Source organism: Grus americana, chromosome 18 (assembly GCF_028858705.1).
Source record: "Grus americana isolate bGruAme1 chromosome 18, bGruAme1.mat, whole genome shotgun sequence".
NCBI classification, from domain to species: Eukaryota; Metazoa; Chordata; class Aves; order Gruiformes; family Gruidae; genus Grus; species Grus americana.
Genome location: NC_072869.1, coordinates 4,273,909 through 4,288,848, shown reverse-complemented (window position 1 = coordinate 4,288,848; position 14,940 = coordinate 4,273,909). Strand labels below are relative to the sequence as shown.

The following is a 14,940-nucleotide window of genomic DNA, read 5'->3' as shown; positions in this document are numbered from 1 at the left end:
CTTCCCAATTTGCAGCAGACTGAGGGAAAAAAATAATTCTCTGTCAAAAGGTTGTTTTCCCAATAATGGGCTCATGTAATAAATTACAGGCTTACCACTGCTTTTACCCTTCACTTAATTGCTCTTGCTTCTGAAGATGGTTAATAATGAGATTACAACATCTACACTGGGCCAGACTGGTGCTGGCCTTAGCTACCCAGGTTGCTTGAGATACCCCATGGCTTAATTTGGCTATGTGAATTCTCCTCACTTCTCTTTGCTTTCATTTAAAATTAAAACATGAAGAATCCTACGAGATCTTTCAGACTCTCTTTATTTCATACCAGTGTTCAAATTTATGATACTTCGTGAGGTGATGAGGCGAAAGTTAATGTATTTACTAGCCAATATTTAGTGGGATATCTGAGCAGGATTCAAATTGCTCCAAACTAGGTAATGTGAAGTTAAATATACGATAGTAATTTTTGAAGAGTTTACTATCTTAGCTACAGCTATAGCTCAGCCAAGGGTTGGTGCCCTGTTACACTAGGTATTATATATATGGGAGGAGGTAGGTTTTGCGGTCTAGTTCAAAAGCAGATGCAGGTAGCACTCATCCTGCTTTTCTCTTTACATTTCAGGGATGATTCAGTGCTTGTGGAAGCAAATTATCACCAGGCATCTTTGAGTTCTTCAAGGCTCTTAGTAGCTGTTTTTAAAACAAGGGGTTCCTGCACATAACTGTAAAACCAGAGGTGACCAAGAGTGGTCAGCACCTGGCAGAAATGCATTCTGTGAGCATCACTGCATCACCTTTATTTATTCTGCAGTCTTTTTTTAATTAAAAAGACAACATTATATTTTAGACATATGTACAAGCATATTCAGTCATCCAGGATGGGTTTCTTTTCACAGCTGCCATGGTATATAGGCAGACCTTTGAATCATTATACAAAGCTGATATTAATGTTTCCAAAGTCTGAAGATAAGATAATGGTTGTTTTCTTAACAGCAGGTTTTCCCTGCAGGAACAGAGACTATGGCTGCAACTATGATCGATGGGTTGGTTTTAGTGGTGTTAAACTATAAACAATTCACTAGGATTTCTGAAACTGTTTCTGCCCTCTGCACCTAACTTGGGCAATATATGGCCTAAAAGGCCAGACCTCAAGAGAAATATTTTTGCACCTGAAGTTAGGTGCTCTGCAGAGGCTTCTCCCACAGAGTGGTATGTGCTGAGCAAAGACTGGAGCCAGCCACGGGAAAAACTAGGCACAAGCCATGTCTGACCAGGTTACCTGCCTCTGAGCTTCATGGTGTATATGGTCTCTTGGGAATGCTCCTCTAAAGGCAACTCTCAATCAGGTAGAAGAGGGGAAAAAGAAGAATCTCTGAATTTCTGAAACATTCAATGCTGTAAGAGTAAATCCTTTTGTTGGATAATTTATCTTCCACCCATCCTATAAAAAGGCAAGATAATAAAGTAATGCTTATTATTTTTTAATATTTCAGTATCCTGTGTATAAATATGCAGTCATTCTGAGAAACAACAGGCCTGCAGGTTCTAGAAATAGGTATCTATAGTCAGGAGCTGCTTTTGAAAAAAATTGCTTTAATCTTTTGGAATATGTGAGGGAGACATTTAAATGCCTTTTAAAAGCAGTGCTTGAGCAGGCTGTAAAATAAGAAGTAATATTTCTCTCCCAGAGCTACTGTGAGGCTCAGTTCATTTCTCTGTAATGGCCCCACCAGAATTTCACAGATCAGGACAGTTTAAAGCTTGTACTTTTGTGAGAAAAGAACATTACATGAGATTTAGGTTTCCACATGGTTTTCACAAACCTCTCATTGCCGTCAGATCTCCTGGGGAAGACCCGAGCACTGCAGGACAGGCCTGCTTGCAATTTTATGCTGAGAAGCTTTAAAACGAACGAGGCAGCAGCTGTGCCTGTATGCGTGAATCTTGGCATGCATGGTTTTGTGTGTATATGCGAGAACAGCTTTACTGTTATTTTGTGTGTTATCTGTACAATATTAAACTGCAATGGAAAGAGGCTTAGCACGGAAAAAACAAACGAGCCCCCCAGCCCACTCAATGTGTACAGCAACCCAACGAGCACCCAGAGGGCCAAGGCTTCCCAGTGGGCTTCAGCTGGTCTGACGATGGGTACGGAGGAGAGTGTGAGCTTCCTGAATGCCACGCTCCTTCTGCACTGCTTGTGTGCCTTTTTCTGCTTGTGTGCCTTTCTTCTGCTTGTCAAACACTGGACTGATAGCAACCTCAGCACCTCCTGATTCTTTCCCTGCCCAATGGCTTCACCATATGGAAGGAAGTATGAGCTTCACTTTGGACCTGAATTCTCTAAGTTGCCAATCTGCCCATCTTGGCCTCCAACCCATCACTTCTCCCCACCCACTGATCCCAGCCCCTGAGCAGCAGTGCTGGTGCCCAGCTTCTCACTGGCACAAAGGAGCACAGCCAGGTCATTCCCTCCTCGGAGACCCTCCCCGGCTCCAACTCTGCTTGTGAAATCTCCCTGGGACCTGTAGAAGTTCTGAGCTCTTGTTGCTTCCTGGGCTAAAGCACATTATTTTGTGGGGGGTTTTTTGTATTGCTGCTTCATTTTTAAAGCTGAGCTGAGGGTAGATCCTCTCCTCCTCATTTGTGATCTTCCTCTTTCTTTTTTTTTTTTTTTAATTTATTAAAGGTTTCTAGAGTGGAGGAACAGCCCTGCTACTGTGCTACTCCTCACATCAAGTCCTTGCACAAGCTGAGAAGACACATTTCCAGAGTCAGAGGAGGTTCTAACTTCCACCTATCTCCCTGCAACTGTGGGCTGATGTACTGGGAAGAGCAACGGCATAGGGCTCTCTCATGGCTCCCAGGAGGTCAAGTGGATTCATGGAACAGGCTAAAACAAGGTCAGCAGGGTGTGCAGAGCTAGAACCGTGCTGCCAGAGGCAGACCTGTTCCCAGGGAAGGTGCCTTACAATGCAGCCTAGGTCAAAGAGTTTGAATGCTGTGAATTTGCACTGGTGTCTCTCAGGCCTGCAAAACCTTCTTGATGCTTCCCACATAGGCTAGTGTCCCCCCTGACACTGAACCCAGGAAGGGAAAATGGCTGGTGCACACCTATAGCAGTGGTGCCATCCACCTCTGGGGAGGAGGTGAGTCCATGTGCCATGCAGAGTAGCCACGTGCATGCTGCCAAAGTCATATGAAGGTTGCAGGAGCTGGTATCTCTATTTCAGTGTACCTGGCACATGCACAAAACTCTAAAAGCCTGAAATTTGATCTGCACATGATGGAGAAGTCAATAGCCCTCCCTCCTCAGAGACCTTTGTGAGTTAGAATATATGCTGGCTGAGTGCTGGAGTAGTTCAGAGTGCAACCGTGACAAAATACAAAGCTGGACTAAGGTATGGCGGATACAATGGCACTATTCTACATTCTGTCTGTGCAGGCATTACACCAGAAATCCTTGACAGTAACATCAGATGCTACAGACAATTTTCTGTTAATCAAGAAAAGCAAAGCACAAAATAAACAGCAAGTGTCCTGACCTTTTAGCTGCCAAATCATTCACCTACTTTAAATCTGCAAGTAAATTTAGTACTCCTGATACAGAACAGCTGAAGCTACATATTTAAACCAGGCACATACACTGCAACTTTTCCACAAGCACAGCTCTACCACAGGGACATTAACACCAGCCGGCAGTACCCTTCTCCTCTTGCCTGGACAGATGCTAAGGTTCCAATCTGATGTGCTTAATAGAAATGGTTAGGAAAGAGAAAAGAGCATTGACTAGACACAGCAACATTCAGATCCAGAACTCCAAACCAGCTGATATTCAGGAAGAGATAGGTCCATAGTGTTTTGGGGGGGTGGGTGTATGGGGGAGGCAGAATGTATGGTCAGGTCATCTATGATGATTTTATTGTCCCTTATCTTCACAGAGAAAGTCATAAAAATTAATCCGAATTAATGACAAGTGTGACTTGAAATGGTTATTGAAGTTACGCTGGAGTCCTGCATGAATGCTGTTACTCAGAATTAAAGTGGCTTTCATTTGATTTCGCTTTCTGCAGTTTCAGAGCGAAGTACACTAAATCAGATTAATGCCACTTAATTCTGAATATGAATATCTGCATAGGGTTTAATAGAATTTAAATAATCCACTTTAAAAGATAATTCAGGTAAGGTTTCCTGAGTGTCCCCTTCGAGGAAAGACTCACATCAATAGACTTAATGGGAATTGTTCCTGGATCGTGCTGGCATGAGGTCAAAACATCAACACTATCATAAAAAGAACATCATTTGCTCAGATGTCTTTGTTCTGAGAGCACTAACATCTGAGCTAGAGCTGAATATATTCCTGACAAAATGGAATCAGAAATTACAGCATGAAGTGAATTCTTAGTTACCAAGGAGGGATAAAACACTGAAGAGACTTTCGTATCTCCAACTGAGATGGAGAACTGGCATAGATGGACCCCCGGGCAGGGCATTTCCCATGTTCTGAAGGTGCAAACAACATGCATTGTTTTTGTAAAGGTGATATCATTTAGGCTGTTGGGCATATCGAGACAGTGTAATTTCAAATCAGAATGTTGCTAGAACCTTTATTTACATTAACTTCACCAAGGTGTCAGGAACTGCAGTCTCTGACGGTAATTAGGAACCCTTAGCTGAGCAGCAGCAGCATTGTGGCCCATATCTGCATATCATAGAATAAACCCAAATGTCTATGCCAGTCAGTCCAGCATTTTGGAAAAAAATAGGGGCTGGGTCTTCTTTTAAATGGGACGAGTCAGACACTGAGCTTTGCTGAGGAGACTGGGCTTAAACAATGACAACATGAAAGTGCAGTTACACCCCGGAACAAACAAGAGCAGGTTTGAAAGCAAACACAGGACTGGTATTTTCCCATGTTAAAGAACTGCCTCTGACAGAGCATTCAGTACTTGTCCATTCACACAAAAATAATCACAGCCAAGATTGAATCCTTCCCTTCTCTCCTTACAACCAACCAACCACAGTGACAGCTCCGTCTTGGCCCATTCCTCTAACAGATTTGTTAGAGCCTCCGAAGCCAAACGTTCTCAGTGCCTCCACAGTTGAATTCTTGTTCTGGACTTCACATTCTCCTTCTCTCCAATAATATTAACTGTACAGCACTTTAGGATGAAGACCTCAGGACAGAGACATATTAAATAACATCTCACTGTGCTAATTGGTCAGATGGCTAAACATGAATCTGTGCTCCTTCATAGTCAATGAAAAGGGCACCTCCAAAGGGCAGTTCCAAACAGGATTCTCAGTGACTGTACTAGAGAGTGGAGTAGCCTCTTAGCTCAGACATCCAAGGTAGATGTCTGATGTGAGGCACTGAGAATACTCTGCTCAGCTTCACTTTGTAATTTTAGTGACCTGGTGCATAATGCAGTCTCCAAACCTGCCCAGCTGCCCTGACGCTTCTGCTCGGCTTCCACAGCCATCTTATATTGCTGCCTATTGCAAATAGCATCACACTGCACAGCAACATCTGGCTCCATGTAACCTTGGGTTTTTTTCATATATAGGAGCTCTTCCCTATTGTTCAAGAGTGAGTCATGTTTCGTTCAGTGTATCACTAAATCTTTCAGTTAAACGTTACTCAGTAATGTATTCTACCAGAATCCCTGAGTCAAAATTTCAAGTGCTGATAGATAATGTAATATATTTTTCACATTAATCCAGTGAGATATATTAGGGAATCTGTAACTACGTGCACAATCTGCTCTGGGGGAAAAAATAAACTAAACATAGTTATACCTTAATCTTTTAGAACATCAAATTCAGATTCCAGGCAATATTAAAACCTTCCAGATCTGAGTGAGACTCACCAGAGTCACCAGAGCTGCCTTCTACTGCATTTAGGCAGAGGATTAATCTTGATATTCAAAGCCTTCCAAAACTTGCATGTTTTAAAAATAGAAAAATGTATTTCTTTTGAAGTATGAGCTTGTTACAGCTATTTAGGAACCTCTTACTGCACTCAGATGGATCTTGAACCTCCCCTGGGGATGGTTTAGATGTCGGTGTTCATTCATTAACAGATTGGAAACTGTCCAGGACAATATTGCAAGAGAACAGACGATGTCCAGGCTTTCTTTCTTAAACAGGATTTTCTGTGCAGTTCTCTACAAATAAATCCAAGGTTAAATATGATGAGTAGGGCAAGGAACGCAGAGAAATTCAACCCAGTATTAGCAATGCATACTGCTTATTGCTCAACAGGGTATTTCTCTCTAGTGGCAAGGGGAGCACACAGCAAAAACTTCACTTGGGCAGTGAGAATCTCATCTCGCCCCAATTCCATCACATATTCCCGTTCCTCACCACTGACAGAAAATGTGCAACGGTCTTTCTTTTCATTGGCACAAAGACACATGTTGAGTATCTAACCCTAATGCCATCCAGACAGAGGGTTCAGGCAAAAGCTTATGACCCCAAGAGGTTTAATGTTGCTTTTCATTGGATATCCTTTTGTATAAGAAACAAACAGCTCTCGTACAGAAGCGGGCAGCTGAAACAGGAACAGCCACCCTTAGAAAGAAGGCAAAAGGGCAAACCTGGAGGAGAAGCTAATGCATTCAAGGTTTCTCCAGACTGAAGTGTTGGGCTTTGAATATGTGGGGAGGAGGGCAGCACTTGGAGCAGCTGTGTGCTCTTATGGTCTGACTGGAGCAGCCTTCTCTCAAAACCAGGCAGAACTAGATAAACTCTACAAGAACGACCTTGAGAAAAAAAGCTGGTGGAGTGCTTCTGGATAAAGTGCTGGCTGAAAGGTTTGAAATTGCATTCAGAGAAAGTGTCTCCTATTGTCTGATTTTTTTTTCTGTTCAAGGAAACAGAATTTTGTACTTTCTTTGTAAATAAAAGAGCTGCATCAAAGTACCTGAGTGATCAATTTTGCCTGCTATTAGAAACAATCTGCTGGGCCTAAAACCATCTAAGTGCTTTGGTCAAAGACAGGGAATAAAAGCTCCATTCATTTCTTCATGGAAAGGCAACAACTTCATCCCTTTGACTGCAACTGCACAGAGCTTGAAAAGTCAAGGATGCATGAAGCATGATTGCTATGACTTATGAAGTGCAGAACAGGGGACATGTGCTGTGGATGTGATGACTGCTGACACTCCTTTGCCCTCAACCTTGTCTTTCACTGACATAAGTACAAAGTAGGTGTAAAACAGTTACCAAGTCAAACTAGTGATTTTGCACTGGTATAAATGACTCCAGAAGACACAGCAATTAGGAGAATCAGTTGGTGTGAGCACACAGCCCTGTCCGTGTTTGTATGCAGTGAAGAAAACACAGATGTGACCTTTGTCAGCCAGTCACTGCACTAATTGGTGTGTCAGAGATAATAACCATTAAACATGAAAATCTGACCTATATATGCTACAAAAGAGGAAAAGGCAGCAATTTACTTAAGTCTATTATACTGTTAATGATTATAAGCTGAAAAACTAGACCGTAATATAGGAAACTTGTAATTAAAAAGCATCAATTATCGTTTTTTCCTTGCAGGGGACATTAGTCAGGTCTGCTTTCCACAGTCCCATTCGGTATAGAGATAGACATGTAGGACTGTGTGATTCATCCTGGAGCAGTCAGAAAGGAATCAAGTCAGTGGAAAAGATCGGCTTCGGGGGAAAAAAAAGAAAGAAAAAGAAAGGAAAAGGAAATGAAGATAGTTAAAACCCTTTCAGCATTTCTTGTTTGACAAAGCATAGGTGTGTGTCAGGGTTGTTTTCTAATAGGGCAGCTTTGCCTCCCTCCAGCAATGACTAAACCGGATTTAAGCAGCGTACACAATGTTCTGAGGTTTCAGGGCTGAGCCAGCTAATACTTTCAGTCATGCTGAACATACCATCCTTCAGCAGAGATCAACTAGTCCCCACGGTCCGTGGGAGAATCATGAATCTCTCTTTATAAGTCTGCATATTTCCCCTCTCTGCTCCCTTAAGGTCTCTGACTTCCAGCCAGGGGACACAGATTGTCTAGAGGCTGTTACAGGCTCAGCACCCACAGGTGGAACCAGTTTTTCAAGAGTGCCAATGCATGCTGTAAGTACATTCAGATTTGTTCTTCCAGCCCTGAGGAATACCCTGAGTCAGGGCTGAGCTCTGTTCACCAAATTTGTCTGGAAATTGCAGGCAGGGATGTAGTTCACTCCTGTTCTCTTTGTCTACATGCAGGCCGTTCCAGGAGTCCAGGGCAATGCAAAATGCTAAATTCTTACCTGGAGGCCACAGCTCAAGTGGCGGTGGCCACATGTGGTGAGTTACAGAGTATCAGGCACAGCAGGTCCAACTTGCTTGTGGGAAGTATGGTCATTAATAGCCAAAGTAATTGAAGCAATACAGGCCATCTAGTCCTGATCACCTGACTGGGTGATCTGGGCACAATCAGTGACTAGAAAATTTGATCTATCATTTGGTATGCAAGGACTCCATTTAGAGACACTTGGCTTTACCTGATTATCAGCTCTGTCATGGATCACTCTGCAGAATCACAGCTTATCGCCAGCCACCTCTGAGCTTTTACCTTGTAATAGCTTTTGCAGCATTTGGCATTCCTAAATAAGAATATCTTGCTCTTTAAAGTTCCTGTTCCTTTAACAATCATGAAGTTGAAACAAAAATATAAAAACCAACTCAATCAGTAATAAAATCAAAACTAAGTTTTGCATTATGGAGACTTGGTGAGATTTTCATTATTACTGTGCTTTAAATAATTTAAAGTTATTCCAAAGCAATCTATATTTCCTATTGACAATCTCATGTTAATTTAATAACCTGCATGGCTGTAATTTTCATTAATTGACTTACACTCTGACCGCATCTTAATAGACTTGACAATTTTTTTCTTCCATTAGACTCTCGCAGACTATTATCAAGCAGGGATGCCAAGTTCACCCCTTCCAGTAATACCATGACTCAGCCCACTTAAGACAAAGCCCTCATCTTTGTCACATAGATGTCAACGTCTCTGTCCCCTCCACTCCTGCGGACAGACCAGCAGCTCTCATTTTCACTGCCTTGGAAGCACTTATCCCCAAGCAGAGCAGAGTCCCCTAGGGGAAAGCTGGGGCTGGAAAGTGGTGATTGCATCTTGGGAGAGGAAACATTTCTGCAACTTATTGCTGGTTGGAGCCTGAACTACCCCAGAAGGTCCCACTAGGGAACAGCCCGGCTGGATGGTGAGAGCAACAGGGGAGTTCAGACATTTGGCATGGATTAGTTCCATGAAGACAGCAGTCAGTCACAGATGTCAGTTTGGCAGCTCTGAACAATATGAAGTTCACAGGCAAGACTTTTCTGCCCTTGTAGCACTGTCTCATTGATTTGCAAAGTTAAACTGTGTCAGTTGCAGTGGAGACTTGGCTCTGCACATAGTTAAAAAATGAATAAACAAAAAAAGCAGTGCAGAGGATTTAAAGCCAAGCTCTTCCCATGCAAGTGTTGACAAGTGCTTTGTGGAAACAGGCTATTTCAGCACAGTTCCTCTGCAAGCGCTGAGCGGGGCTTGGATTATGCCAGCTGAATAACAGTGTAATACGATGTTTTCTTTTGAAGACACATGCTCCCAGTATCAATAGCATAGTCTGTTAGAGCAGCTGTATATCAGACCGGCTCCTCAGTGCCTCATGACTGCATGTCCCCACATAGAACTAACGCATGGACAGAAGCAGTTGAAATGAACCTATTGTCTTCTTGGATCAATGGTGCTGTTTCCTGCAAAAGTGGTTTTTATTAACAGGTATATATTCTACTTCTCCTAGCAGTCACAGGACTACTAGAAAACACATGAATGTTTGGGACAAGCCACCTCTGCGGTATTGATTCTGCTTAGCGTGTTCCCCAGAGTATCGCCAACACCATGAAGTGTGGAGCCGTTAAGGTGACTGGGCTGATGAATTGTTTCTTCCCAAACCTCCCACAATCTGGGGGAGCTCTTTTGTCGCATTTTCATTGCCCCAAAGGAGGTCCTGATTTCATCTAGCATTCCTATACATTCAAGATTACACAGGAATATATTACTAATCTTATTAATTTCAGAGCCAGATCCTATCTTTACCATAAGTAATTGTTTATTTGTGGAATTACTCCTTAAAAAATACCTTTCGGATCTGAATTCCTCTTAACCTTGGGAATGTGCTGTGTGAGGTCCATTTCTAACAATCACCATTACAGCTTCACACAGAGTTCAATGCTACAGCAGATCCCAGGTTGATCGGGGCATATTCTGAGCCCCTTTGCAGTGGCTGCCTAGATCTATGCTGATTTTCACTAAATCTTTCATTTCAGTTTCATGCTGTTATTCTGTTTGACTGTCATCAGACTTTGCAGGTGACTCCCTCCCTGAGGAAACTGTGATTTCTTTTGCTATTAAATTTAAAACTTAACTACAGTGATTATTTCCTGCAATGGTGAGAATTTTTTCAGCCTTCCCACTCAGTATGTCTGTAGCTGGTGAGAAAACAAATTACCTGTATAAATATAAATGCTTGCATTTAATTGAAGCTTCCCATGCAAGCCACATTCTCATGATTGCTAGACTCTCTAAGCCTTTTCTAATGGGAGCATCTGTGATTTAGAGTGGAGCACTTCAAAGCATGAAGACAATAAGACCCGTATTCGTGATTCTTTAGACATGACAACTTGCTTATCACCTCCCAAATAACAGTAAAAGTGATGTTTATTCTGCTTTCACCACTCTATTCATAAAGGCCTTGGAATTCTAAATAACAAAGTGTGCTAGCATTTTAAGTCTGTACTGATACTTTATTATTTTCAGTTTGATTTCTAGTTTAATTGGTGTATTTTTTTTTTAATTTGATACCTCTGTTTTTCTCAAACTTTGTTTCCTTTCCCTGTACCTGTCCACTCCCTCATAACAGAATGGCTGTAGCCAGTCTGACAGCATTACTTCCCCTGCCCCCAAAACTGGGGGCTTATGATGCAAGGCAGCTTAGTGATGAATTGCAACATTAAGAACTTGAACTGAACAAAGTTAATGTTAGAACAAGCACATAACACCCCAGAAAAGTAAATAAACTTTGGGGTTTATTCACCCACCGATGAACAGGATGTTTACTCTGCACAGACATAGTGCACCAGCATTTACAAATAATTCACTAACCTATGCAAGAGAGAAAGAAGTCATGGCTGGTAGGTTTACACTGCGCTTTGAAAACTGTTGAAGAGTCGCATAGGTCCAGATGAAGAGATCATACCACTGCAGGAATAAAAGTCGTAGGGCTCAGTTTGCTCTATGCACATAGAAGTAAAAAAGTTAGAACCTGGCCCAGAACCCGGGGCCGCACTTGCAGCCCTCCCTGCACAGTACCACCATGCTTAGTCCGCCCCGTCGAAGGCAGGGACCACCCCGCAGGCAGGAGGGACACGCCGCCATCCCTATCGCCCTGTAGGTCGGTTGCCACCAGGGGTCAGCACCGGATCAAGGCCGGAGCCTCTCGGGTGCTGCTGGACCGAGCAGCAACGTGGCGGCAGAGCGGAGGGGGCTCAGCACGGCCAGGGCCCCTCTCGCCCTGGTCACTGGGGACACTGGAGGAGGAAGAGACAGACGGTTATCCTGCACACGCCGTGGCTCTGTCAGGTAGTTTCCAGCACGAAACAGTTTGCACAGCACCGCTGATTTTTCCATAAAAGGGCACATAGAACTATACTTACAGTACACAAGAAAATAAGCAGCTGCTAGTTTGCTGGAAATGAAAAAAAAAAATTAACAGTGGCAAAGAAGAAGAGTCTGTTGATTTAAAGCATTTCTGCATCTCATCCCTAAAGCCTCTGCTCTGCAATAGTACAAATATAAAGTTAACCAAGCAAGGCAGCAGGATAGGCAAAGCCTCTTTCTGAACAGTGCAAGTAGGATGCGACACTGTCAGTGGAACTGCTCAGACAAGGGATGCCACAAAGGGCCTGAGGATGTTCCATCCCTTTTGTCTTCTCAAAAAGTAAATATTGAGCAGCACACCTCATTTTATATTTGCTGAGCTCAACTTGGTGACAAACATAGAAATCTGAAATGTGTTTTGGTGGTTGTTTTTGAATAACATATTGTTTCAGCTCTAATCTGAGCTTTAATCTGTTTCAGTAACAGATTCAAAACTTGTTTCCAATGGAACAATGAGGCTTGTTTGGCATCCAGAAGACATGCTTATAACAGGACATTTGGATTCCTTGTGTAGCTGTTGACTTCATGGCCCCACTAACCTTGTCTTCACTGGAGATGTCTACTGATGCAATGACCTATAGTTTGAAATATTTTTGGTATATCTGTAAGACAAAACAGAATTGCTCAAAGCAGTGCACTGCCATCTAAGAAGTGAACAGTCCAGATATGTTTCAGTAGGGCAAACAACTGTTATTACAGAGTAAATCCAAAATAGTTTAGGATTATTCCAGCCAAGAGACAAGCTGAAATAGATCAATGAATTGTCCCACAGCTGCTTACATCTTCCATATGTAAATGTATACAATGTATCTATATGGTTCATCACTAATAAAAAAAGTTACAGGCATTCATTTGCAAGTGCTCACTAATATGAACATGCAAGATCCAGTCCCAAGTTCAATTCAAAGTTTTCTTTATTAAAATACCTTTTCACATTCCTTATACTAATGCATTTGTATGCACACTCACAGGATGCTAGAATGAATATTTGTCAACAGAAGAGCGTTGTGAAGTCAGTCATTTGTGAAAGGCTTTTGATACAAACAACATTTGCATAGGGAACAATAAATTAGAGATATTAGCCAGTAACTGGAGCTTGAAAATTTAAATGTTTGGAATGAGGATCTAAAACTCTTGTATTTCTTGCTGGTTTTGTGCCTTTGATGCAATGCTTAAAGCAGTAACTATATATGTATATACAAATCCATGCCCTGTCTTTCCTTATTTTCTAATTAAAATGAGAACCTTCTTACCTGTGGCCCAGATCTTGTAGTAATTTAATCTGCAGTAAGAAAAGGAGAGCAATTGCAGTGTCAAAGACCAGCTGGTTAAGGGGTTGAGGACAGTACTACTACTGTTTTTGTTTGTGTTCTTTTTTAAAACTAATGCAACTGATATAAACATGGGCTGCAAAATTTAGATCCAAGTCCAAACTGGATCCATGTTAGTGGTTTATCATACTATAGAGAAAAAGGATAGGTATGGAATGCCATAGTGGACAAACTGGACACAAGTATGGCTTCATATCTCTCCTAAGGTCAAAGGAATAAGGATTATACATAACAGGATTTTCAGGTACAAACTCACCTGTGTGTAGTGTATCCACCCACTCAAGACCTACATTTTGCATCATCCAAAATAACTGTGATGGGCAATCATTCATTGAAGAACCATCACACCAAACTAACCAACAAGCATCAGAACTTTTAAAGGGGAAAAGCAATTTAGCAAAGAATAAAGAATATTTGTGCCTCTACTGATAGAAGCACTTGATAAGTACTGAATCTCTGAACAGTTATTCAAGTTTTTAGAAAGCCCAGAGCTCGCTGTTCTGTTAGGCCCCCATTGCAGTGTAGCATCCAAGTGAGCTATAAATTAGCTGGCTCCAAGACTGGTAGCAGTCCAGCTGCTGCAGCACTGGGAGTTCAGCACAAGCTGCAAGATCATGTCAAAGTACATACATGGCTGGCCAAGCCGTGCTGAGCTCTGTTCTGCCACAGTAGAGTGTTACTGATAACCAAGGTAGCTAGTTTAAAGCAAGCTTAGGTATTTCTACATCCTACTAGCATCACAGTAGTTACTGCACTGTAGAAATGTACTTCCTCAACTGTAGCTTCCCTTTTTATTTCCTCAGAGCATGATGAATTGGAGGCTAGAAAGGCAAAATTGTATTATCAGGAGAAATTAAAGTTGGGAACCTAGGTCAGTGGTTTCTAGAGCCGCTTTCCTATGAGAATTTTTATTTGTAATTTTTTCCATTAAATGCTTTAGGAAGTTCTCTAGTGTTTCCCCTGAGGAAATAAACTTTGAAAAGAAGAGCCTGGCAAACTCATAAGTGCTGCAGAGTTTTTGAAACATTTGCAACATCTTCCATCTTTGCTTGTTTTCTTCTCCCAGCTGATGTTTGAGACGACTGCTCTAAGTAGCATCAGGATGCCCTTGTATTCTCTGTTGGCAATAAAACAAAAGAAAGAAAAAAAAAAAAAGCATGAGTATAAATGTTCCCCTGCCCTCTCTTGTCCTTTTTGATCAATACAAAAACTTTAAATATAGCAACATATTCCTTAGAGCACTATACAGTGAGCTAATAAATACTCATAGTTCCCTGGGGAGATATTAATATTATCTTCATCAGATAAAAAAGGAAATAAGACAGTGGGAGATTTAGGTTAACAATTACAGGCTAGACTGCAATACTGTTAATCACCAACATCTGCAACTGGGCTCTTACTGATAAAAGTTGGATTCTTATGGGAACTGCTGGCACTCAACAAATCTGAAAGTCAGATCCCTTATTTACTAGCAGATGCCCAGTTGCCACAATTAGGCTCCCATCTTCAGTCCCACAAGAATGAAAACCTTTTCCTAAGAAGCACTTGAGCGTTCAACTTTTAGACACCAGGTTCCTACAAGAGTCTGCTCCTTTGAATAGGCCTATTCAGTACACAGCAGGGACACAGAAACCTGGCACTGAGAACCACAAAAGGCAGTGTGCAGAGAGAGGAATCCTCTATGCTAGCCAATGGGAAAGGGCAAAAAGAGATCCCAAACTTCATTGTCTTTACATTATATGACAGAAATAATTCTGTCCACTGAGGATTCTCAACTGTCAAGTCTTTCCTGACATCAGTTGCCAAAGCAAGTCTTCCTCCAACAAATATCTGCTCAGAGTACATGGTGGCCTCTAACCTAATAGTTTAGTCTGTCAG

The 14,940-nt window shown here is 41.9% G+C and overlaps 1 protein-coding gene across 6 annotated transcripts in view; it reads right to left on the bottom strand.

The window, feature by feature from the left end:
- Positions 1-12,627: 12,627 nt before the first annotated feature.
- Positions 12,628-14,940, bottom strand: part of PECAM1 (platelet and endothelial cell adhesion molecule 1) — a 34,709-nt gene continuing 32,396 nt past the window's right edge. For all 6 annotated transcript variants that reach the window (XM_054846905.1, XM_054846906.1, XM_054846907.1 and 3 more), the window contains one exon: positions 12,628-14,179. In XM_054846905.1, the coding sequence (XP_054702880.1) occupies positions 14,150-14,179 (30 nt within the window). In that variant the 3' untranslated portion in view covers positions 12,628-14,149. The remainder of the gene's footprint in view (positions 14,180-14,940) is intronic.